Source organism: Macaca fascicularis, chromosome 16 (assembly GCF_037993035.2).
Source record: "Macaca fascicularis isolate 582-1 chromosome 16, T2T-MFA8v1.1".
Classification (NCBI taxonomy): domain Eukaryota; kingdom Metazoa; phylum Chordata; class Mammalia; order Primates; family Cercopithecidae; genus Macaca; species Macaca fascicularis.
This window is the reverse complement of record NC_088390.1, coordinates 19,857,241-19,878,584: the sequence shown is the minus strand read 5'-3', so window position 1 is coordinate 19,878,584 and position 21,344 is coordinate 19,857,241. Positions and strand designations below refer to the sequence as shown.

Below are 21,344 nucleotides of genomic sequence, written 5' to 3'. Positions count from 1 at the left end.
GACAAAAGTGGTTTTCAATGATTCCTTGCCTCATGTTGATGAGTCTGTAGAATTCAGAACCCTGTGGACACAGCTAATATCCCTGCTCTTGGGGTAGATGTAAGGACACCAGGTCATTGGTAGGGAGGTACAGGCCCTTCTGCTGTTGCAGAGAGAAAATGACTCAAGAAAATTGGGCTAAAATTTGTTGAAATAAAAAAACAGGCTGGGCGCCATGGCTCATGCCTGTAATCTCAGCACTTTGGGAGGCCGAGGCGGGCAGATCACAAGGTCAGGAGATCAAGACTATCCTGGCTAACATGGTGAAACCCCGTCTCTACTAAAAATACAAAAATTAGCTGGGCGTGGTGGTATGCACCTGTAGTCCCCGCTACTTGGGAGGCTGAGGCAGGAGAATCGCTTGAACCCGGCAGGCAGAGGTTGCAGTGAGCCAAGATCGCACCACTGCACTCCAGCCTGGCGACAGAGTGATACTCCGTCTCAAAAAACAAAAACAAAAACAAAAAATCAAAAAATGTAAGTAAAAGAATCATAGGTGCTGACTGATTGGTATTACCTCTTGGACCAGCCAAATACCTTTATTTTTACTTTCTATATATACATATATATTTTGGTGGCTGTAATCAAATGTATGTTTAAAATTCCTCATTCCTCACTGTAGGGTTCTAGCTGCAATTATACTACATTGGCTTTTAACAGGCACCTCTACCATATTCATTGATATTGTGTAAGCTTTGATTGCAGTAGATCTGGATTTAATACCTATTTCTAAGCTGGCCCAATGTAAACTATTTGGTATTTGAATTAAATGAATATTAATGATGCACCTTGGCTTTTTGGTTTTGAAGTATCTTCCTATGCTTGTGCTGATTGTATGAGAAAACTAGGCTAATAGTGTGAATAGACAGAATTGCTTGGTCTGGTGTTGAGTGGAACTTGCCTAGAATAAAATTCTGAGAAATGCTCATTTATAAGTGTTGTAGTGATAGGTAAGTTCTTCTCCATCCAGAGTTCCACTGTACCTTTGGAATGACAGTGATGTACAGTGATGTCCTTCTTTCCACTCTGTCTCAATCAGGAAGAAGTGGATATTACTTTAACTTAGCTAGTGTTTTGTTCTAAAAAGTAAACATTATACAAATGAACCTGAAAAGAGTCTTAGCAAGTCTGAACTCACCATATTCATACGGTGTGACAGGTATTTAAAGAGGGAGGCATCACTAAAACTATTTATAAGCCTGAACAACCTTTTCAAAGTTTTCATAAAGTTTTTATAATTTAAATATCCATACTGCATCTAGGTATTCAATAAATATAATCGCATATGTTGTGCTTTCCATAAATTAAAATCCTCAAATGCATCTCAAACCAAGATGGTATTTCTACATCACGCCTATTTAAAAGCAAATATAATATATACTATTCCTGGTCATAAAACCAGATAAACCCCTCTACCGTGTTCAAAAGGCAGCGATATCTAGTTTCCCTACATCTATTAAATGAGTGCTTTTCTGTTAAAAATCAGAATATAAGCTGGGCGCGGTGGCTTACGCCTATAATCCCAGCACTTTGGGAGGCCAAGGCAGGTGGATCACAAGGTCAGGAGATCGAGACCATCCTGGCTAACACGCTGAAACCCCGTCTCTACTAAAAATACAAAAAAATTAGCCGAGCGTGGTGGCGGGCACCTGTAGTCCCAGCTACTAGGGAGGCTGAGGCAGGAGAATGGCGTGAACCCGGGAGGTGGAGCTTGCAGTGAGCCGAGATCATGCCACTGCACTCCAGCCTGGGAGACAGAGCGAGACTCCGTCTCAAAAAAAAAAAAAAAAAATCAGAATATGGAAAAAAAATCTATTTTTTCCTCTATGCACCACTGAGAACAAGCATAATCCTCTAAATGTTTTTTTTTAAATTTCCTTACAGTGTTATTTCTTCTAGACAACTGAGAGGATGGAGAAAGAGAAGTGATAAGGAAAATATTTTCATCTTGTACATCTTCCTCCAGCCCCTAAAATTCTCATCTGACACTTTGTGACATGTGTAGTGGTGTCAGCATCTCTTCAAATCTAGCTCCTTTCATGTTGGACCCTCTCCTTGGCTTCTTGAAGATCACACCCAGATAGATCACAATTCTCTAAATCAGTTCCTGCCAGAGTTGCTCCTCTGAGGTTACAGTTCTTCAACGTTGCATTTTTTAAGGTAGCCACTCTCAGGTTAATTCCTGTCACGTGACTTCCTTCCATATCCACACTTTTGAGGTTAGCACCTTCTAAATTGGCTTTAAGACCAGAAGGATCCTCAAAATTACACAGTTTCAGGGATGCTCCTTCTGCATTAGAACAGAGTATCTTGACTCCCTGGAGATTTGCACAGTCAAGCACTGATCCAGTGAGATCGGCTTGTTCAAGACTTACACAGCAAAGATTTGCACGTGCAACACTGCAGCAGCTTAAATTGGCCGTTTTGAAGTTAATGTATCGAGGGTCCAAACAAGAAAGATCAGCACCACTGAAGTTCAAACCCTGGCATCGCAGTTCTGACTTGGTTGGAGTTACTAGCAAAAATCAGACAAATTCCTTTCGGGATATTGGTAAATAATCCTCCAGTGGTTGAGAATTCTTTATTGCCACTTCTAGGTGTTCAATCAATGAGTAAATACCAAAAAATCTTGCTTCTTCTAACACATCCAATAAATGAATGCCATCATTTACAATAAGCTATCCGTGACGCAAGTAGTTCAAAATGGGTTCAAAGTACTCAGGACTTCGGTCAGTTAAGAAAGCTCCTCTATGATCTTGCTTATTTCCCAGACACCTTTGTCCTTAAACACATGGGCCAGCATACTGTCAGGGTCTTTATTCGCTAAAGTGCTCTGTGTGGTTGTAAAGTACCGCCCTCCAACATTTAATGTTAGCCAGTCTGTGTGGAATCCTGACAATCCCTCAGGTGGCTTAGAATCTGTCTGAGGATCAATAAATGGCTCTCCTCCACACACAAAACATCATCATCCCTGATCAAAGCAATATCATCAATCAGCCCACCTTTCCCATTATACACACTGGTGGCTTCTATGCTGAGTTTACTGCTGACCACAGAAAGCAAATCAGATAAAGTTCCATACACAGCAACCACCTTTCTGTTCTCAGGGCTGCCATTCAGGAACACTGTGACCCACCTCATCGTGCTGCCCCCGCGGGGTCCTGAGTGAACTGCCACCCTCCCACCTGGTCCTCCTCCCACCTTTTTTTCCTCCCACCCTTCTCCTCGCTCCATCCACTGGGATTCACCTCCCTTCGCCACCTTCCTGCGCCTGGGGACACACCACACACACTCACTGTGTCCCACATCCGGACTCGGCTGGTCCTCCTTCCCACCCTGCCCCTAGGCTCCTCCCAGTCTGTCTTTTTTTGAGTGGGGCTTTATTAACTTTTGGAATCAGTGTTAGGCTGGCTTGATAAAAATAAATGGTACTTTTGTTTACCGTATTTTAAAAACCAAGTGTGTGTGTACGTTTAGTACAATATCAGTGTTTACAATGGTAAAGCCATTATATAGAAAAACCAGGCGATTCCCCTTATATCCAATAAAAGAAAGCCACATATAGGCTTCACAGATTCCACTTTTTGAAAACCGAATAAATTAAAATATACCTTTTGAGATCTAGACCGAATGTGACTTTTACGAAAAAAGCACAAAAATTATAAGTGTACTACCCTTCAACACATTAAAAATTAATAATGATGTATTTCAGTTATTTTTCCCATCTTAGACAATTTAGCAATACACTGAGGGCTGCACTGTAAGAGTTAGACTATGAAAGCTTAGAGTTATTATCTATATGCGCAAAGAGAAAATTAAACAAATTCTTCGATATTGCATGTTTCACATGCTCTGAACTCAAATAGAATGATTGAAAAACCTTTTCGGATTCTCAGAAAATGAGTAACACTGAGAAGGTTCACAGCTTCCAGCTGCCACTGCCGTCCAGGTCACTCTGAGCAACCTTCCACAGCTGCTGGGCGAGGCTCTTGCCAGCTTTCCATAGGGTTCAGTACAAATATTAGACATCCACCTCTGCAAGGGATCCGCAGGATTCATTTATTTCTCTAATGCATTCTGCATCCAGACAGCCCCACAACATACACCGCCCTGCCTGCATGTCAGAAGGATTTCACACATGCATGGTGACAAATGGACCTCTGGAGGGACCAAAGAAACCACAGCACACCCAGTTACCTTTTGTTTCTCATCGGTCTCCCCACTCTAGATGTAAACTCCCTGTGGGCAGTGACGTCATCTGCCTAAAACAGGTCTGGCACAGGGTAAGTGGTCAAGAAATATCTGACGAGGGAAGGACTGGATGGGTCATGGGTCACTGAAGTGCTTCCATGTGGCCAGGACTGAAGGCCTGCCGGGTCCCGCCTGCCCGGTCCCTCCTACCTGTGCCGCTCCTCAGGCGGCTCTCGGCGAGCTCCGAGATGGCTCCGGCAGTGGCGGTCTTCTTCAGGCGAGCCACCCCCGATGCAGTGGTACTTCCTGGCTTGTTGAGCGTGTCCTCACTGCTGGCCCTCTTGAGCTGAGAGAGTTGGAGGGAAAGAGAGAGGATGAAGAGGTGGTTTTCAGGAAGGAGCGCTATAAACAAGCAGAGCATGGGAGCTGGGCTATGTGCCCAGCAGTCAAGATACAATAACAGCACTTTGAGTAGCATGATAGAGTGACATGAAAAAATGCAAAGCTACACAAACCTGTTTCTGTCATTACAGGTCCGAGTATGATCTCCCATGACTGTTTCAAAGGGCAGCATAAGACTGTGCGTGAAGAATACCATCAGGTCACACTTCAAGTAATGAGCCTTAAAAAATGTGGCTGGGCACCGTGGCTCACGACTATAGTCCCAGAACTTTGGGAAGCTGAGGTGGGAGGACTGCTGGAGCTCAGGAGCTCAAGACCAGCCTGGGCAACACAGTGAGACTGTGTCTCACTAATTTTTTTTAAAATTAGCTGGGCATGATGACGCCCAGGAGGCTGAGGTGAGAGGATTGCTTGAGCCCAGAAGTTCAAGGTTGCAGTAAGCTATGATTGTGCCACTGCACTCTAGCCTGGGTGACAAAGTGAAACCTTGTCTCTAAACAAAAATATTAAATAAAAAATAAATCCGCTTTCCTGGTAGGGGAAAAAAAGAATGGGAACCAATGAAAAAAGAACTGGGAGATGAGCAAAAGGCAGGGTAGGGCAATGCACAAGAAATTCAAGGACAACAAAAAAGGGCTCATGACATAGGCCAGGAGGACGTGGAGGGAGAGAAACAATCTGAGTATCTGCTGTGGCCTCACCACCACGCGTTCTGTAGATTATCTCACACAGAAAATGTGTTCAAAGGTGAGAAAGGAACTTTCTTGGAGGCTGGAAGACAGAAGAAAGCAGAGCCCCCTGTTCTGGCTTTGCTTTCTTCCCTGTCATGAGACAAACATTTGCTAAAAGGTGCTGAAGTCTAAGAAAGGAGACTCCTAAGTGATCCACACGTCAGGCCCAGATTACATTTGAGGTTAATGAGAAAAACCACAACTAAATTCTCTCAACCACTGTTTAATCTTCATGAAAGAAGGCTCTGGAGAGGAACGGTGCAAAAAGACTGGAGAAGGCAGCTGCCCAGAGCCGTCTAATGTATCTGACATCCGGAGCACACAGTATGGAAAAGCCCTTAAATCAATGTGGACATGCAGTGGGCGAGCCCCGCCCATCACACAGGCTGAGGGGAAAAGCCCTGCTCCATCCTACTCCACTGGCTTTGGGGTCATTTACTGAGAGTTAGAAGTTTAAATATTTCCACAATTTTTTAAAGTTTCCATCTTTGCATCATTTAAATTTCAGGGTATAACTACCCTCAGCCCACCATAGCTTGATGGTGAAAAAACACCAACACCAAGTGTTGGTGAGGCTGTGAAGCAACTTGAACGCGCGTGCCCTGTGAGTGGAAGTGTAAACTGGCATAATTGCTTTGGAAAGTGGCAGTATCTACTAACACCAAGGCTGGAAGATAGAAGAAAGCAACGCCCTCTGTGCTCGCTTCCCTTTCTTCCCTGTCATGAAAGTGGTAGGACAAACATTTGCTGAAAGGCACCAAGTCGAAGAAGGGAGACCCCTAAGTAAGCACAGCACACAGTCCTCTGTGATTCAGCAATCCCATTCCTAGATCCACACCCAAGAGAAGTGAGTACATAGGTACCTCAAAAGAATGTTCATAGCACCTTTTTTATAGCAGCCCAAAACTAGGACACCCCAAATGTCCTTCAACAGAAAGGATAAATGCAATGGGAACTACACAGCAAATAGGAAAAAAATGAATTACTGATACACTAATAAATGGGTGGCTGTCCCAGGTATTATGCTAAGTGAAAGAAGCAGACACAAAGGAGTATATACTGCCTGATTCCACTTGTATTAAGTTTAAAAGCTGCACAATCAAATGATGGTAATACAAGTCAGAATAGTGGTTACCTCTCGCGGAGTTACAACTGAAAAGAAACCTTCTGGGGTGCTGGAACGTTCGACATCTTGACAGGGTGGTGGTCACACAAGTATAAACAAATGTAAACATGCAATGAGCTTTATAGCTAAGATTAAGATTAGTGTACTTTATGGACTTTATTGTAAATATGCTGTGCTTCATTAAAACAGAAAAAGAAAATTGGGGTGAAGGAAGTCTGCAATTTGGGCAAAGTCCTAGTTCCACTCCTGCAAATACTAGCCTTCTTTTTTTTTTTCTTGTTTTTTTTTTTTTTTTGTAATTTTTAAAACTTTACTGTTCTAAAATAAGCATAATATAAAATTCACCATTTTAAGTGCACAAGTCAGTGGCATTAAATACATTCACCATGTTGTACAACAATCACCACCATCCATCTCCAGAAATGTTTACCGTCACAAATAAAGTCTACTCATTAAACAGTAACTCTCCGTTGCCTTTTAACAAGAGGGATGATGGTAGAAGTCTTTTTATTTTTTAGAGACAAGCTCTTGCTCTGTTACACAGGTAGGAGTGTAGTAGTTCAATCATGGCTCGCTGCAGCCTTGAACTCCCGAGTTTTCCCACCTCAGCCTCCCAAGCAAGTAGCTAGGACTACAGGTACACACCACTATGCCTGGCTAATTTTTTAAAAGTATTTTTGTTAAGGTGGGATCACATGGCTGAGCGCGGTGGCTCACGCATATAATCCTAGCCCTTTGGGAGGCCAAGGCAGACAGATCACCTGAGGTCAGGAGTTCATGACTGGTCAACACGATGAAATCCCATCGCTACTAAAAATACAAAAATTAGCCGGGTGAATTTGAGACGAGCCTGGTCAACATGGCGAAACCCCATCTCTACTAAAAATACAAAAATTAGCCAGGTGTGGTGACGCATGCCTATAATCCCAGCTACTCGGGAGGCTGAGGCAGGAGAATCGCTTGAACCTGGGAAGTGGAGGTTATGGTGAGCCAAGATGGCGCCACTGCACTCTAGCCTGGGAGACAGAGCAAGACTCCATCTCAAAAAAAAAGACAAGATCTCACTATGTTGCCCAGACTGGTCTGGAACTCCTGACCTCAAGCAATCCTCCACCTCAGCCTCCCAAATGCTGGTATTACAGGTGTGAGCCACCACTCCCAGCCTGATGGTAGATGTCTTAATATTAGCCACGTGATCTTGGTCAAGATTTTAAAACAAATAATTAACTTTAAAAACAAATAATTCACACTAAAAGGATAATTTGTGTCCAACTCCAGTTACTAGATGTCAGCATGATCACATTTTGTTTTATCTTTTTTTTTTTTTTTTTTTTTTTTGAGACGGAGTCTCGCTCTGTCACCCAGGCTGGAGTGCAGTGGCCGGATCTCAGCTCACTGCAAGCTCCGCCTCCCGGGTTCACGCCATTCTCCTGCCTCAACCTCCCGAGTAGCTGGGACTACAGGCGCCTGCCACCTCGCCCGGCTAAGTTTTTGTATTTTTAGTAGAGACGGGGTTTCACTGTGTTAGCCAGGATGGTCTCGATCTCCTGACCTCGTGATCCGCCCGTCTCGGCCTCCCAAAGTGCTGGGATTACAGGCTTGAGCCACCGCGCCCGGCCTTTTTTTTTTTTTTTTTTTTTTTAAGACAGAGTCTTACTCTGTCAGACAGGCTAGAGTGCCGTGGTGCAATGTTGGCTCACTGCAACCTCTGCCTTCTGGGTTCCAGTGATTCTCATTCTCCCAAGTAGCTGGGACTGCAGGTGTGTGCCTCCACACCTGGCTGAGTTTTGAATTTTTAGTAGAGACGGGGTTTCATCATGGTGCCCAGGCTGCTCTCAAACTCCTGATCTCAGGTGATCCACCTGCCTCAGCCTCCCAAAGTGCTAGGATTACAGACGTGGACCACCACGCCCGGCCCATGATCACATTTTCTGAACAACAGCACAGTTCCCTAATTTAGCAACTGGACTGTATTAGTCTGTTCTCATGCTGCTAATGAAGACATACCCAAGACTGGGTAATTTACAAAGGAAAGAGGTTTAGTTGACTCACAGTTCCACATGGCTAGGGAGGCCTCACAATCATGGTGGAAAGCAAAGGAGGAACAAAGTCGCATCTCACTTTGCTCCTGGTAGGCGAGAGAGAGCATGTGCAGGGGAACTCCCCTTTATAAAACCAACAGACCTCCTGAGACTTATTCACTATCATGAGAACAGCATGATTCAATTACCTCCCACCAGATCCCTCCCACGACACGTGGGAATTATGGGAGCTACAATTCAAGATGAAATTTGGGTGGGGACACAGCCAAACCATATCATGGGCCAAACATGACACTTGAGTTGATCCAGAAGTTACATTACTGCCCTTCTTAGAGGAACTCTGTAAAGGTCCTTCCACTTCCCATCTCAGAGTAAAAAGCATTCCTCCACTCAAGCTCTCCAGCCTCTCAAACCATCCATCAGGTCACCTGTATAATACATGTTTAATATTAAATGACCATAGTGTATAATGTCGGCAGCTTTTTCTCAATAGAGAAAAACGATGACTCACTCTTCCAAGAAGCACACGCAGGTGCCTCCCCGGTCCCCAAAGGAAAACCAATTCTGGTTTGAGACTTTGAAAACTCCCTAGATGACATCTCAAATGAAAAAGGGAAATCACAGTGGTTAAGGGAATTCTTAACGCAATAATGCAAGCCATACACGCTGGATTCTGCTTTTCCCCTGTCTGATTATCTGACATTACTAAAATCTGCAAGTCTGACTCAAAGTGCAGAATTTTCAAACTCTACAGCAAAGGCCAAGAGAGGAAGGGCTCTGTGAAACCCAGAATAAACCGGGAAATCCAACAAATGAGAGCACTCCTACTGGGAACAGAAGCGAAATCCCCTCGGAGATCCCACCACAGCCTCCGTCCCCAGCCACCACCCCAGAGCAGCAGAGGTAGAGCTTGCCCTGCCCCCTTCCATAAGGGGTTGGTTCCTGGGACAGGAGGTCTGGGTGAGTCGACAGTTGGAGGAAACACAGGACAGCAGTGGGCAAGCAGTGGGAGTTTTGCCTTTGGTGCACTGCAAGAGGACCTGGCACGGCAACAGAGGTGGCGCCAGTCATGATAAGAACAGGGGTGAAGCAGTAACAGTGACTGGGGGAAAGCACAGGGAGCTGCAGCACCACGCTCAGGGCTGGAGGATCTCTGGTGGGGAGTTAGCAGTAAGTGCTGCATCGCAGGGTTTGTTTTTGTTTTCAAGGGTTGGGAGGGAGTGGGAGATGCGAAAGAGGACTTGGGACCTGGGATCTCTATATAGGAGGCTCCCAGCAATCACACAGGAAGGAGGCAGCCCAGGGAGTGGTGAAGGGAGCGGTGCTACTTCTTCCCACCTATATGACCCGGGGACCGATGCTGCAGTTCTTCAATTCTAAAATGGAGAAAACATTTCAAGGCCAAGGCAAGAGAATTACTTGAGGCCAGGAGTTCAAGACCAGCCTGAGCAACATAGTGAGACTCCATTTCTACAAATAATCTTTTTTAAAAATTAGTGGGGCGTGGGGCTGCTCCTGAGTAGTCCTAGCTACTCAGGAGGCTGAGGTGGGAGGACTGCTTGAGTTCGAGGCTGCAGTGAGCTGTGATTGCACCATTGCACTCTAGTCTGGGCAACAGAGCAAGCGCCTGTCTCCAAAAAAAAGAAAGAAAGAGAGAAAGCAATTGGTATATCTCTAGAGTTGTGCCCTTAGTTAAGAATTTAAAAGGCCAAGTGCAGTGGCTCACGCCTGTAATCCCAGCACTTTGGGAGGCCAAGGCGGGCAGATCACGAGGTCAGGAGATCGAGACCATCCTGGCTAACACGGTGAGACCCCCATCTCTACTAAAAATACCAAAAAAAAAATTTGCCGGGCGAGGTGGCGGGCACCTGTAGTCCCAGCTACGCCAGAGGCTCAGGCAGGAGAATGGCATGAACCCGGGAGGCAGAGCTTGCAGTGAGCCGAGATCGCGCCACTGCACTCCAGCCTGGGCGGCAGAGCAAGACTCCATCTCAAAAAAAAAAAAAAGGCCGGGCGCGGTGGCTCAAGCCTGTAATCCCAGCACTTTGGGAGGCCGAGGCGGGTGGATCACGAGGTCAGGAGATCGAGACTATCCTGGCTAACATGGTGAAACCCCATCTCTACTAAAAATACAAAAAACTAGCCGGGCGTGGTGGCGGGTGCCTGTAGTCTCAGCTACTTGGGAGGCTGAGGCGGGAGAATGGCGTGAACCCGGGAGGCGGAGCTTGCAGTGAGCCGAGATCACGCCACTGCACTCCAGCCTGGGAGACACAGTGAGACTCCGTCTCAAAAAAAAAAAAAAAAAGAAAAAAAAAGAAAAAGAATTTAAAGCATTTGATTAAGAACATAAATATTGGTGGCTCTCATCATCATCTTCATCATCATCATTGCAGCTGTTTTCCTAGTGCCCCCCATGGTGGTTCTCCAGGCTGGTAGCAACAGCAGCATCTTCAGATTTACAAACAAAACTTTGGAAGGAGGGCATGAAGTATTACGCTGTGTTAGGAATCGAGCAACTTGTGAGCCACGGGGCCCTGGGAAAGTTATCATCTAGGGGCTCAGTTTCCTCACCTCCGAAAAAGAATAATTTTTTTTCTTTTTCTTTTTTTTTTTTTTTTTTGAGACAGTCTCACTCTTTCACCCAAGCTGGAGTGCAGTGGTGCGATTTTGGCTCACTGCAACCTCCGCCTCCCAGATTTGAGCAATTCTCCTGCCTCAGCCTCCTAAGTAGCTGGGATTACAGGCATGCACCACCACACCCAGCTAATTTTTGTACTTTTAGCAGAGGCGGAGTTTCTCTATGTTGGCAAGGCTGGTCTCAAACTCCTGACCTCAGGTGATCCACCCGCCTTGGCCTCCCAAAGTGGTGAGATTACAGGCATGAGCCACCATGCCTGGCCAGAAAACAGAAGAATTTTAATCACCTAAGATCCTTCTCCCTGTTTATGTCCTCATTGCTATGAGACTGCATATGCTTATTAGGCTTAAAGAATTTATTGATCAATGTCACTGCATATTGTGCACATGTACTCAGAGCACAAACAGCAGAGAATACAAAAATACCCCACGCTGTCTGGGCTGATTAGTTGAAGAAGGAATGTGCTGATGCTTTCACGATCCTGCACTGACTGTACTCATCACGCCTTCTGTTTAGTACACGTAGTGGCTGCTTTTTTACCCTCCTTACATCAGAAGAACTGCACCATTAAGTGCCCGTGGTAAATGCCAAATATCGTACTAACCAACTGATCGTACCTCCACTTCAAACACGCTGATTTTTGACCACTGATCCTAAAACAGACTTTATATTCATTCCACAAACATGGAAATGCCACTACTCATAGCCTAGGGCCTGGCTGAAGCAACATTTGACACGGAAAAGAATGTGAACAATGGGTCCTGAGCAGAGGGTGGGGCTCCCTTCCTCGCCCCTCTTCTGCTCTCCCCTTCTCCTCCAGCCAGCTCACCCACAGCAAAAGAGCCCTTAGAACATGAGGCCACCTAGTATGTTAGCTGTAAAGGCTGAAGGGCATTCCAGCCATCCAATAGCCTTTCAATGAATCCTGCAGTGAGATAAAGTCAAATTTCAGTGCCAGGAGGAAGTGAGCGGGGGATGCGGAGGTCCTGGGGAGACAGGGGGGCACTCCTCCTGGGATGCCATGCTCCTAGGGAGACTGCAGCAGCCCTCCACATGTATGTGGGAGAGGGAGGGGAAGATCGGCAGGAGAAACAGCTCCAAAAACCTCCCTCCCTTCTTGTCACTGGGCCAGGGCTGCTTCTGTTGGGCCTGTGGCTTCTCCATTCCTGTCCCTCCCATCCTGGACACTATAATTCAGCTCAGCTTTACCAAAAACCCACTAGAGGCTGGACGCACATCTTAGCGCATGTCCACTAAGTAGATCTGTACGCTTTGTATATAGCATGAATGTCAAAGTGAATCAGGAGGCCCTGCCACTCAGAGTTAACCACCTACAAAGTTAACACCTGCAGAGTTAACCACATACAACCGTGCAGAACACACTGAGGACAGCACTAAGCTGCAGAGAAACAAATGTGGAGAAAACCCAGGAGGGGCTGGAGGAGTCCCAAGACCTCACAGAAGAGGCAATGATGCGGTTTTTCTCAGGCAGGGAGGGCAGCGAGGCATTCTGGAGGGGCGGGTGTTCTCCACAGCACCGCCAGGCTGAAGACCAACAGGAGCCAGGAGGCCTCCACCCCACGTCACAGGGGTTGGGACAAAAGCCATGTCATGTGGCAGCACAGTTTAGTGGCCAAGGGCTCAAAATGCAGACCACCTGGGTCTGAATCCTGGCTCTGCCAGTGCTTAGCTGTATGACCTTGGGCAAATCACGTCACCTCTCTGTGCTTTGGTTTCTTCACCTAAAAAGTAAGTAGAGTCATGGTACCCACTTTGCAGTGTTGCTCTGAGGATTAAACAAGTTAGCCATGTCGTGTGCTTAGGGTAACAGTGTCTGACACAGTATGCATTCAACAGATACCAGCTATAACAATAACAAATGAAAATCATCATTATTGTTTTTACTCTTGTTATCCTGTAAAAACTAAATTCAAATTAAGGCAAAGAGGAGGAGGAAGGAGGGGAGTGTTTTAGGAAAAGATGAATGCAATGCAACGGGGATTCCAGAGAGTACAATAGAAGATCAAGCAAGTCATTAACCTCACTGAACCTCAGGCTCTTCTTCTGGTAAATCCATCCAAGAACAAAATTCAGTAAAAATGTATAGTGTGCCTGCCTGTGATGCACCAGGCACAGCTAGGGATAACACACATTTTACTCAGCTATTGCGTTCCATTTTGTGAGCCAGCCACACCCAGCTGACTCTGTCTTCTCTTGGGCTGTGGGATTTTACACTGCACTGTGGGTAGATGTGGCCCTGTCCTTCCCAGGCAACAGGATAAGTATGATGTGCTGCAGGCCAGTGCTGTGCCACCTCCCTCCCGTAGGGCATGGAGTTTGAGTAGCAGCAAAGCTTTCAAAGGGAGCACTTCATTTCCCCTGCACCTTCCACAAGGAATTCCATTTGAAAAAGACTGGTAGCTTAGAAGGTTTCCTGGGGGTAGGACATAAAGACAAAAAACTGATCCCACGTGTCCTTCGAAACAAACAGCTGAAAGTAGCTACTCTTATTTTGTCACTGCTTTTTGGATGCAACATCAAAGGGAAAGCTACCAGTCTCAGATACTAATTCTTGCTCTTTCTCTATTCACCACTGCATTTTTGGCTCTGTGTCCTGGCCACAGCACAACTTGAGATTTCTGGCTTGTTCCAGAAGATCCTATGAAGGTGTGCACTTCGGTGCTGCTTTGGTGTTTAGTAAATATCTCCACTATCAGTTTCACTGACATTTAAGCTGCCAACCACCTGTATAAGAAAGCGTATAAAAGGAAAAAGTTTAAATACCTCACAGATTACAGTAACTAAGACATCCCTCTCAATTCCACAAAGATGCAGAAAAGAATCCATCACTCTAAAATCATCAGACATAACATAATCTGGTTGTTAGTGGTGGATAACATGTTATGGTTGGACACTACTTCTCAAACTTGAGCAGACATCAGAGTCATGGGAAGGGTTTGTTAAAATGCACCTTTTTCCTCCTCACAGTGACATGGGAGCCTTAGGATCTGCTCAGCACATTCCTTTTCTGCTGAAGCAAGCTCAAGCCAACATTTCATCATTTGCAACCAAACAGCCCCGACTAATAGACCTGGGTCTCGCAAATGGCTGCCTGTGGCAACTGGAGCACTGCAGGTACTCTTTTTTCTGGGCTGCGCTCAGATACCATGAAGAGGATTTACAGGAGGGTCTGCACCCTCCCTGGGCTCCCATGCCCCCAGCCCCTGCCCTGCTTTCTTTCACTGCTCCTTCAGTTCAGGCCAATATTGAAAGTCAGGTATTTAGACACTTCTCAAAAGAAGACATTTATGCAGCCAACAAACATATGAAAAAAAGCTCATCGTCATTGGTCATTAGAGAAATGCAAATCAAAACCATAATGGGATACCATCTCACACCAGTTAGAATGGTGATTATTAAAAAGTCAGGAAACAACAGATGCTGGGGAGGCTGTAGAGAAATAGGAACGCTTTTACACTGTTGGTGGGAGTGTAAATTAGTTCAACCATCGTGGAAGACAGTATGATGATTCCTCAAGGATCTAGAACCAGAAATACCATTTGACCCAGCAATCTCATTACTGGGTATATACCCAAAGGAATATAAATCATTCCACTATAAAGACACATGCACACATATGTTTATTGCAGCACTATTTTCGATAGCAAAAACTTGGAACCAACCTAATTGTCCATCAATGATAGACTGCATAAAGAAAATGTGGCACATATACACCATGGAATACTATGCAGCCACAAAAAAAGAATGAGCTCACGTCCTTTGCAGGGACATGGATGAAGCTGGAAGCCATCATTCTCAGCAAACTAACACAGGGACAGAAAACCAAACACTGCATGTTCTCACTCATAAGTGCGAGTTGAACAATGAGGACACATGCACACAGGGAGAGGAACATCACACACCCAGGTCTGTTGGTGGGTGGGGGGACAAGGAGAGGGAGAACATTAAGACAAATACCTAATGCATGTGGGGCTTAAAACCTAGATGATGGGTTGATAGATTCTGCAAACCACCATGGCACATATATATCTATGTAACAAACCTGCATGTTCTGCACATGTATCCCAGAACTTAAAGTAAAATTTTAAAAAAATTCAAATTCAAATTTAAAAAAAGTAAGTCAGGTATTTAGTTCTACTTTGGGTGGATTTGTCTCAGGGTTCCTGTTTTGACCAGTGAAACCCTATCTATCCATTTACTATAAAGCAAATATAGTGAGATGCTAACCATAGGACCTAGGTGGTGGTCTATGGTGTCTGCTGTAGGATCCCCTGTACTACTGTAGAACCGTGTGCTTACAAATTGTCATAGTAAAATATTGGGAGGGAAAATTACTTGCTTTTTTGTCCACCACAATTTCCTCTTTTTCACTTCTGTTCTCTGACTTCCTGTTTAGTCTTTTTCTTCTTCCCATACCATAGGTGGAAAGATGAAGGTCAAATCAGATGAACAGAACCCGGGTTGGAAAGGCCAGGCGGGCTACATTTCTTTCTGCTGCTCCTTCCCTCAAGCCCTATCATTGTCCTGCACAGAGTCAGGCCTGGAGAGGACAGGAATCGGGAAGGAGAGCAGAAGGCGCCTAATATGCACATGGTACCAAGTGCAGAAAAAGTTTTTCAAAACATTAATTTTAAAAATTAATAATACAACAATAAAACAATTTAAAACGATACAGTGTAACAACTGTGTACGTGGCAGTTACATTGCATGAGGTATCATAAATAATCTAGAAATGACTTAAAGTATACGGGAGGATGAGTGTAGGTTATATGCAAATACCCTTTATATCAGGGACTTGAGCATCCATGGATTTTGGTATCCACAGTGGGTCCTGGAACCAATCCCCCAAGGATACCAAGGAATGACTGTATTTGCTTTTCCCTGACATTTTCCCTGTGGAACAAGTTTCCAAAACATGAACCTATTGATGGGAGAAGTGGCCAGAATCTCATTCATTGTCCTTTAGAAACACTCCTACGCTTGACTGAATTGCTGCAATCTCATAAAACTTGAACGGATGAGGAACTGCTTCTTGTGGACGAGCAAAGAAAGGTGGTTTCTAGAGATGGAGTCTACTCCTGGTGAAGATGTTGACCATTGTTAAAATAACAACGGATTTTAAAATACCACATGAATTTATTAAATTAGAAGTAAAGTTCGAGAGGATTGACTCCTTTTTTTTTTTTTTTTTTTTGAGACAGTCTCGCTCTGTCACCCAGACTGGAATGCAGTGGTGCAGTCTCGGCCCACTGCAACCTCTGCCTCATGGGTTCAGGGGGTTCTCCTGCCTCAGCCTCCCGAGTGGCTGGGATTGCAGGCACATGCTACCATGCCTGGCTGATTTTTGTATTTTTGGTGGAGATGGGGTTTCATCATGTTGGCCAGGCTGGTCTTAAACTCCCGGCCTCAGGTGTTCCACCTGCCTTGGCCTCTTAAAGTGCTGGGATTACAGACCTGTTGACTCCAATTTTGAAACAAGCTCTACTGTGGGTGAAATATTATCCAACAGCATCACATGATACAGAGAAATCTTTTGTGAAAGGAAGAGTCAGTTGATGCAGCCAACTTCACTGTTGTCATATTTTAAGAAATTTCCACAGCCACCCCAACCTTCAACAACCACCACACTGATCAATCAGTGGCCTTCAACATCAAGGCAAGACCCTCTACTAGGGAAAAGATTACAACTCACTGAAAGCTCAAATGATCCTTAGCATTTTTTAGCAATAAAGTATTTTTACATTAAAAAAAAAAAAACCACATTCCTACACTTCCAGCCTTTACATATACATTTATATATATATATATATATATATTTTTTTTTTTTTTTTTTTTTTTTTTTTTTGAGATAGAGTCTCACTCTGTCACCCAGGCTGGAGTGCAGTGATGTGATCTTGGTTCACTGCAACCTCTGCCTCCTGGATTCAAGCGATCCTCCTGTCTCAGATTCCCAAGTAGCTGGGACTACAGGTATATGCCACCATGCCCGGCTAAGGCTAATTTTTTTGTTTTTTTTTTTAGTAGAGATAGGATTTCACCATGTTGGTCAGGCTGGTCTTGAACTCCTGACCTCAGGTGATCCGCCCACCTCAGCCTCCCAAAGTGGCATGAGCCACCCTGCCCAGCCGAGGCCTTATTTTAAGCACTGCTTTTAAAAATATTTCCAGCCAGGCGTGGTGGCTCACGCCTGTAATCCCAGCACTTTGGAAGGCCAAGGCGGGCGGATCATGAGGTCAGGAAATCGAGACCATCCTAGCTAACACGGTGAAACCCCATCTCTACCGAAAATACAAAAAATTAGCTGAGCGTGGTGGTGGGTGCCTGTAGTCCCAGCTACTGGGGAGGCTGAGGCAGGAGAATGGCGTGAACCCGGGAGGCAGAACTTGCAGTGAGCCAAGATCGTGCCACTGCACTCCAGCCTGGGCGACAGAGTGAGACTCTGTCTCAAAAAAAAAAAATTCCATATTCCAGCAGCTGTAATGGTCTGTTATTGTGGAATGTATGTATTCATTTAAAAATCTAAGTTTATGGCCGGGCGCGGTGGCTCAAGCCTGTAATCCCAGCACTTTGGGAGGCCGAGACGGGCGGATCACGAGGTCAAGAGATCGAGACCATCCTGGCTAACACGGTGAAACCCCGTCTCTACTAAAAAATACAAAAAAAACTAGCCAGGCGAGGTGGCGAGTGCCTGTAGTCCCAGCTACTCGGGAGGCTGAGGCAGGAGAATGGCGTGAACCCGGGAGGCGGAGCTTGCAGTGAGCCGAGATCTGGCCATTGCACTCCAGCCTGGGTGACACAGCAAGACTCCGTCTCAAAAAAAAAAAAAAAAAAAAAAAAAATCTAAGTTTATATATTGCTTATTGGATATAGAAAAAATAGTAATAAACATAAAAATCTAAGTTTAAAATGTGCTGTTGGGTTGAAGATAATAAAAACAAAACTAATGGAAATGATGGTTGAATCCAGGATAATAGAATAATAAACAAAATTACACATAGGATGCTTTACCCACATTTACTCCTTGTGGCAAAGAAGGTGTTACCTTCATCTGAAAGACAAGGAAGCACAAGCTCAGGGCAACTACACAGCTTGCCTGCAGCTTCACAGTGGGGAAGTGGCAGAGCCAGGATTCCAGCTCAGGCCAGCCCCACACCCCCAAGCTCCTCCTGTTCCATCAGACCGCCAGAAAACAGGTGTGTTCATCGTTCAATAAATACTGAGTGCCTACCAGGTAGCAGATGCTCTTCTAAGCACTGGGGACAGAAATGAGGACAACAAAGAAAGCATACAGTCCCTTCCCCAAGGGGGCTTACTTTCCAGCCATGAGAAGACAGACCCTAAACAAGCAGATGGGTGCAATGGCACCAAGAGCTGAGAAGGAAAACAAGGCAGCAGGAGGAGGAGAATGGAGGTCAAGGGCACTTCCTACAGAGGCACCAGGTGCTTTCCAGGCAGAGGGAGAAGCAAACACAAACACACTAGCGCAGGAGTGCACCTGGCAATTCGAGGGACAGCTGTCACCAGACACCAGCAGACTGTGTGGCTGGAGCTCCAGGAGCCAGGGCACAGAGGAACGAGACCACATCTGAGAGGGAGGGGACGCTGGCCATTTCAAGGACTTTGCTTTTCACTCTGAGTGAATGGGGAGAGTCACTAGAGGGTTGAAGCAGAGAAGTGACATGACTCAGGTGTTCCAAGGACCGGGACCAGGGCACAGAAGGGTGGGGGCATGACCCAACTAGTCACAAGGGAGGCGGTGGGAATTGGCTGGAGTTGACACATATTTTTAAGGTAGAAGTGATGGCCTTTCACTGATGGACTGTGAGACATGAGAAAAGGAGGGTTTAAGGGTGATGCCACTGGCTGTGGCCTGGGCAACTGAAAAGACGGAGTTGCTGTTTACACAAACAGTAAGATTGAGGGGGAGCAGGTTAGCGGGTGGTGAGAGAGATGGAGAGGAAAGCACTGAGATTCAGTTTTGGACATGTTACATTGGAGGGAGTGTTTGGACATCCAAGGGTGATGTCACAAAGGCAGTTAGAGGGGTCCCAGCTGGAGATGCAAATTTGGACGTTATCCATGTAGAGTGTTAAAAGCCATGAGAATGGACCCTGTCACCTGGAACAATGGTTCTCGATGGGGACAGTGCTGTCCCTCAGGGGATGTGTTAAAAATCTGAGGGCACATTTTTTATTGTCACCATAACTGGATGTGTTAGTCCTAAAATGCTCATGACAATCTTACACAAAGAACAGCTCCACGACCCACACACGTTTCACTGAATCCACAGGCACTGACGCAGTGCCTTTTATTATTATCTGAGCCTAGAGCCTCCCTCCATTTGACTCATAAAAACAATGTGCCCCTTGCCTAGCTCTAAGGTACCCTGAACTTTCCAAGAATACATAAAACAAAGGGAGCTGGCACGATGTTTGGTTCAGAACTTCACCAAGAGTGTCTGCTATTTCAAAACAATCCCGTCACTCCTGCAGCAGCCTTCACCGTAGTTGAGTCATCAACACGACTCAAATCAGTCTGCAGCTCAAATCCATCTGCATTGTAGCTGTCATGCCCATGGTACTTTAAGGATCATCGCAAGGCCTTCAGCACAGCTGTGCTCAGGCATTGCAGATGGAAATGCATGCTATTTAATACCTCCCTTTTGAATTAGAAGATCGTAATGATTTTTCTAAAGCATTGCACGAGGTAGGTGCTCCTGTCTATGAATTCATCTCAGGGCAGCTAAGGAGGCGCTAGGCGTTGCACAGTGAGAGCCTCTCATGTAGAGAAATGAATGCAGCTAGAAAAGAGATGAGTGCAGGAATGTGTCATGGGCCCACCCAACCTTAAAGACCAAAGGGATGGAGGGAGGAGAAAACCAGAGGAGAACGCACTCCCTGATGAAGGGCGTAATCAACAGTGTCCATGCTGCTGCGGGGTCCAGCAAGAGGGGCTTGAAGAACCACAACTGGATTGTGGGGGGCTGCAAAGATCGTGCATGACCTCGACCCCCATCCAGGGTGGTGCTGGGGGCAAAACTGCCGGGATGTCCATGCAACCCAGGGCAGAGGACCTTAATTACTGTGTTAAACATTTTGCAGACCTCCTTTCTGGACCCTGGGGGGCCCCCACTCCCACGCGCTAGCTCCACTCCTTCATGTCCAGGCATGCTGGTCCTCCTGCGACCCCTCCTTGGGAACCTCCTTCCCTGCCCCCAGAGGCCACTGGTCTGCCTACTGCCCTCTTCAATCCTCCCAACCCAGGGTATCCAGGCGCCCTGCCCGGCCCCGTGCATTTTGGTCCATACCCTGCTGAGTCGGGACTCAAAAGCCAAGGAAGTTGAAGACTTAGAACTCTTCATGCCGGAAGGGGCTGCAGGCAGAGGCCGTGCCCGGTCTGGGCCGTGGCCTCCTGCTCTGATGGCTGGGCTCCAGGGCTTGGCTGCACTCCGCATGTTTGTCTTCGCGGGTCTGTCCTGCAAAACAGCAGAAAAGCAAAGCATGTCTCCATCACTTGAACCAGCGTCATGACATCATCACACTTTACCCCACACACCACGTCACCGCGGACTATCATAGAGTAGGAGCGCCTATGATTTGGCTGGAAATAGAATATTCCTAAGATGGGTTTATAGGCTTTATACTAGGCTAATTTTTACAACTCCACAACAGCTTTTACCAAACTACTGAAACTTAGCCACATTACTGATGTCCTGACATCACTTTTCAGCAGAATGACCTGACACAGCATTCCACCAAATACCCATCCATACGCTATGTGTCTGTATCTCACACCCAGATAAAACAGGTCAGCCAGAGTCAACACATAAAAAGCCCATAAGCTTTGTGGCTTTAGGGTTGACAAAGGAACAATTTACTTACTTTTAAAATAAACATAAATGAATTACTTGAAAGAATTCACAGAAGCACAAAATGACTTTTTTCATATAAAAATGAGTTTCATATAAAAATGAATGAAGTACATTTTAATTGGTCAGACCCAACCCTGTAGGGCAGAGTGACTGCCCTAACTGCAATATTTTAGGAAAGGAAAATTGTTCAAACCAGCAAGATGCAGCTAAAGACATGAGGGGAAAATCCACACAGAGATGTGGAAGACGGCCCGAGACTGGCCAGCAGGGACCGGCGCTGTGA

At 45.7% G+C, this 21,344-nt stretch overlaps 1 protein-coding gene and 1 pseudogene across 16 annotated transcripts in view; both read right to left on the bottom strand.

Annotated features, from left to right (window-relative positions):
• SPECC1 (sperm antigen with calponin homology and coiled-coil domains 1) overlaps positions 1-21,344 on the bottom strand; it is a 317,948-nt gene that overhangs the window by 206,008 nt on the left and 90,596 nt on the right. For all 16 annotated transcript variants that reach the window (XR_012425372.1, XR_012425373.1, XM_074018821.1 and 13 more), the window contains 2 exons: positions 20,498-20,665; positions 4,441-4,576 (listed from right to left, as the gene is read on the bottom strand). Coding sequence is in view for 14 of the 16 variants with exons in the window: in XM_074018821.1 (XP_073874922.1) it covers positions 4,441-4,576; positions 20,498-20,665 (304 nt within the window). In the remaining 2 variants the exon portion in view is untranslated. The remainder of the gene's footprint in view (positions 1-4,440; positions 4,577-20,497; positions 20,666-21,344) is intronic.
• LOC102141903 (BTB/POZ domain-containing protein KCTD9 pseudogene) lies at positions 1,901-3,386 on the bottom strand (annotated as a pseudogene).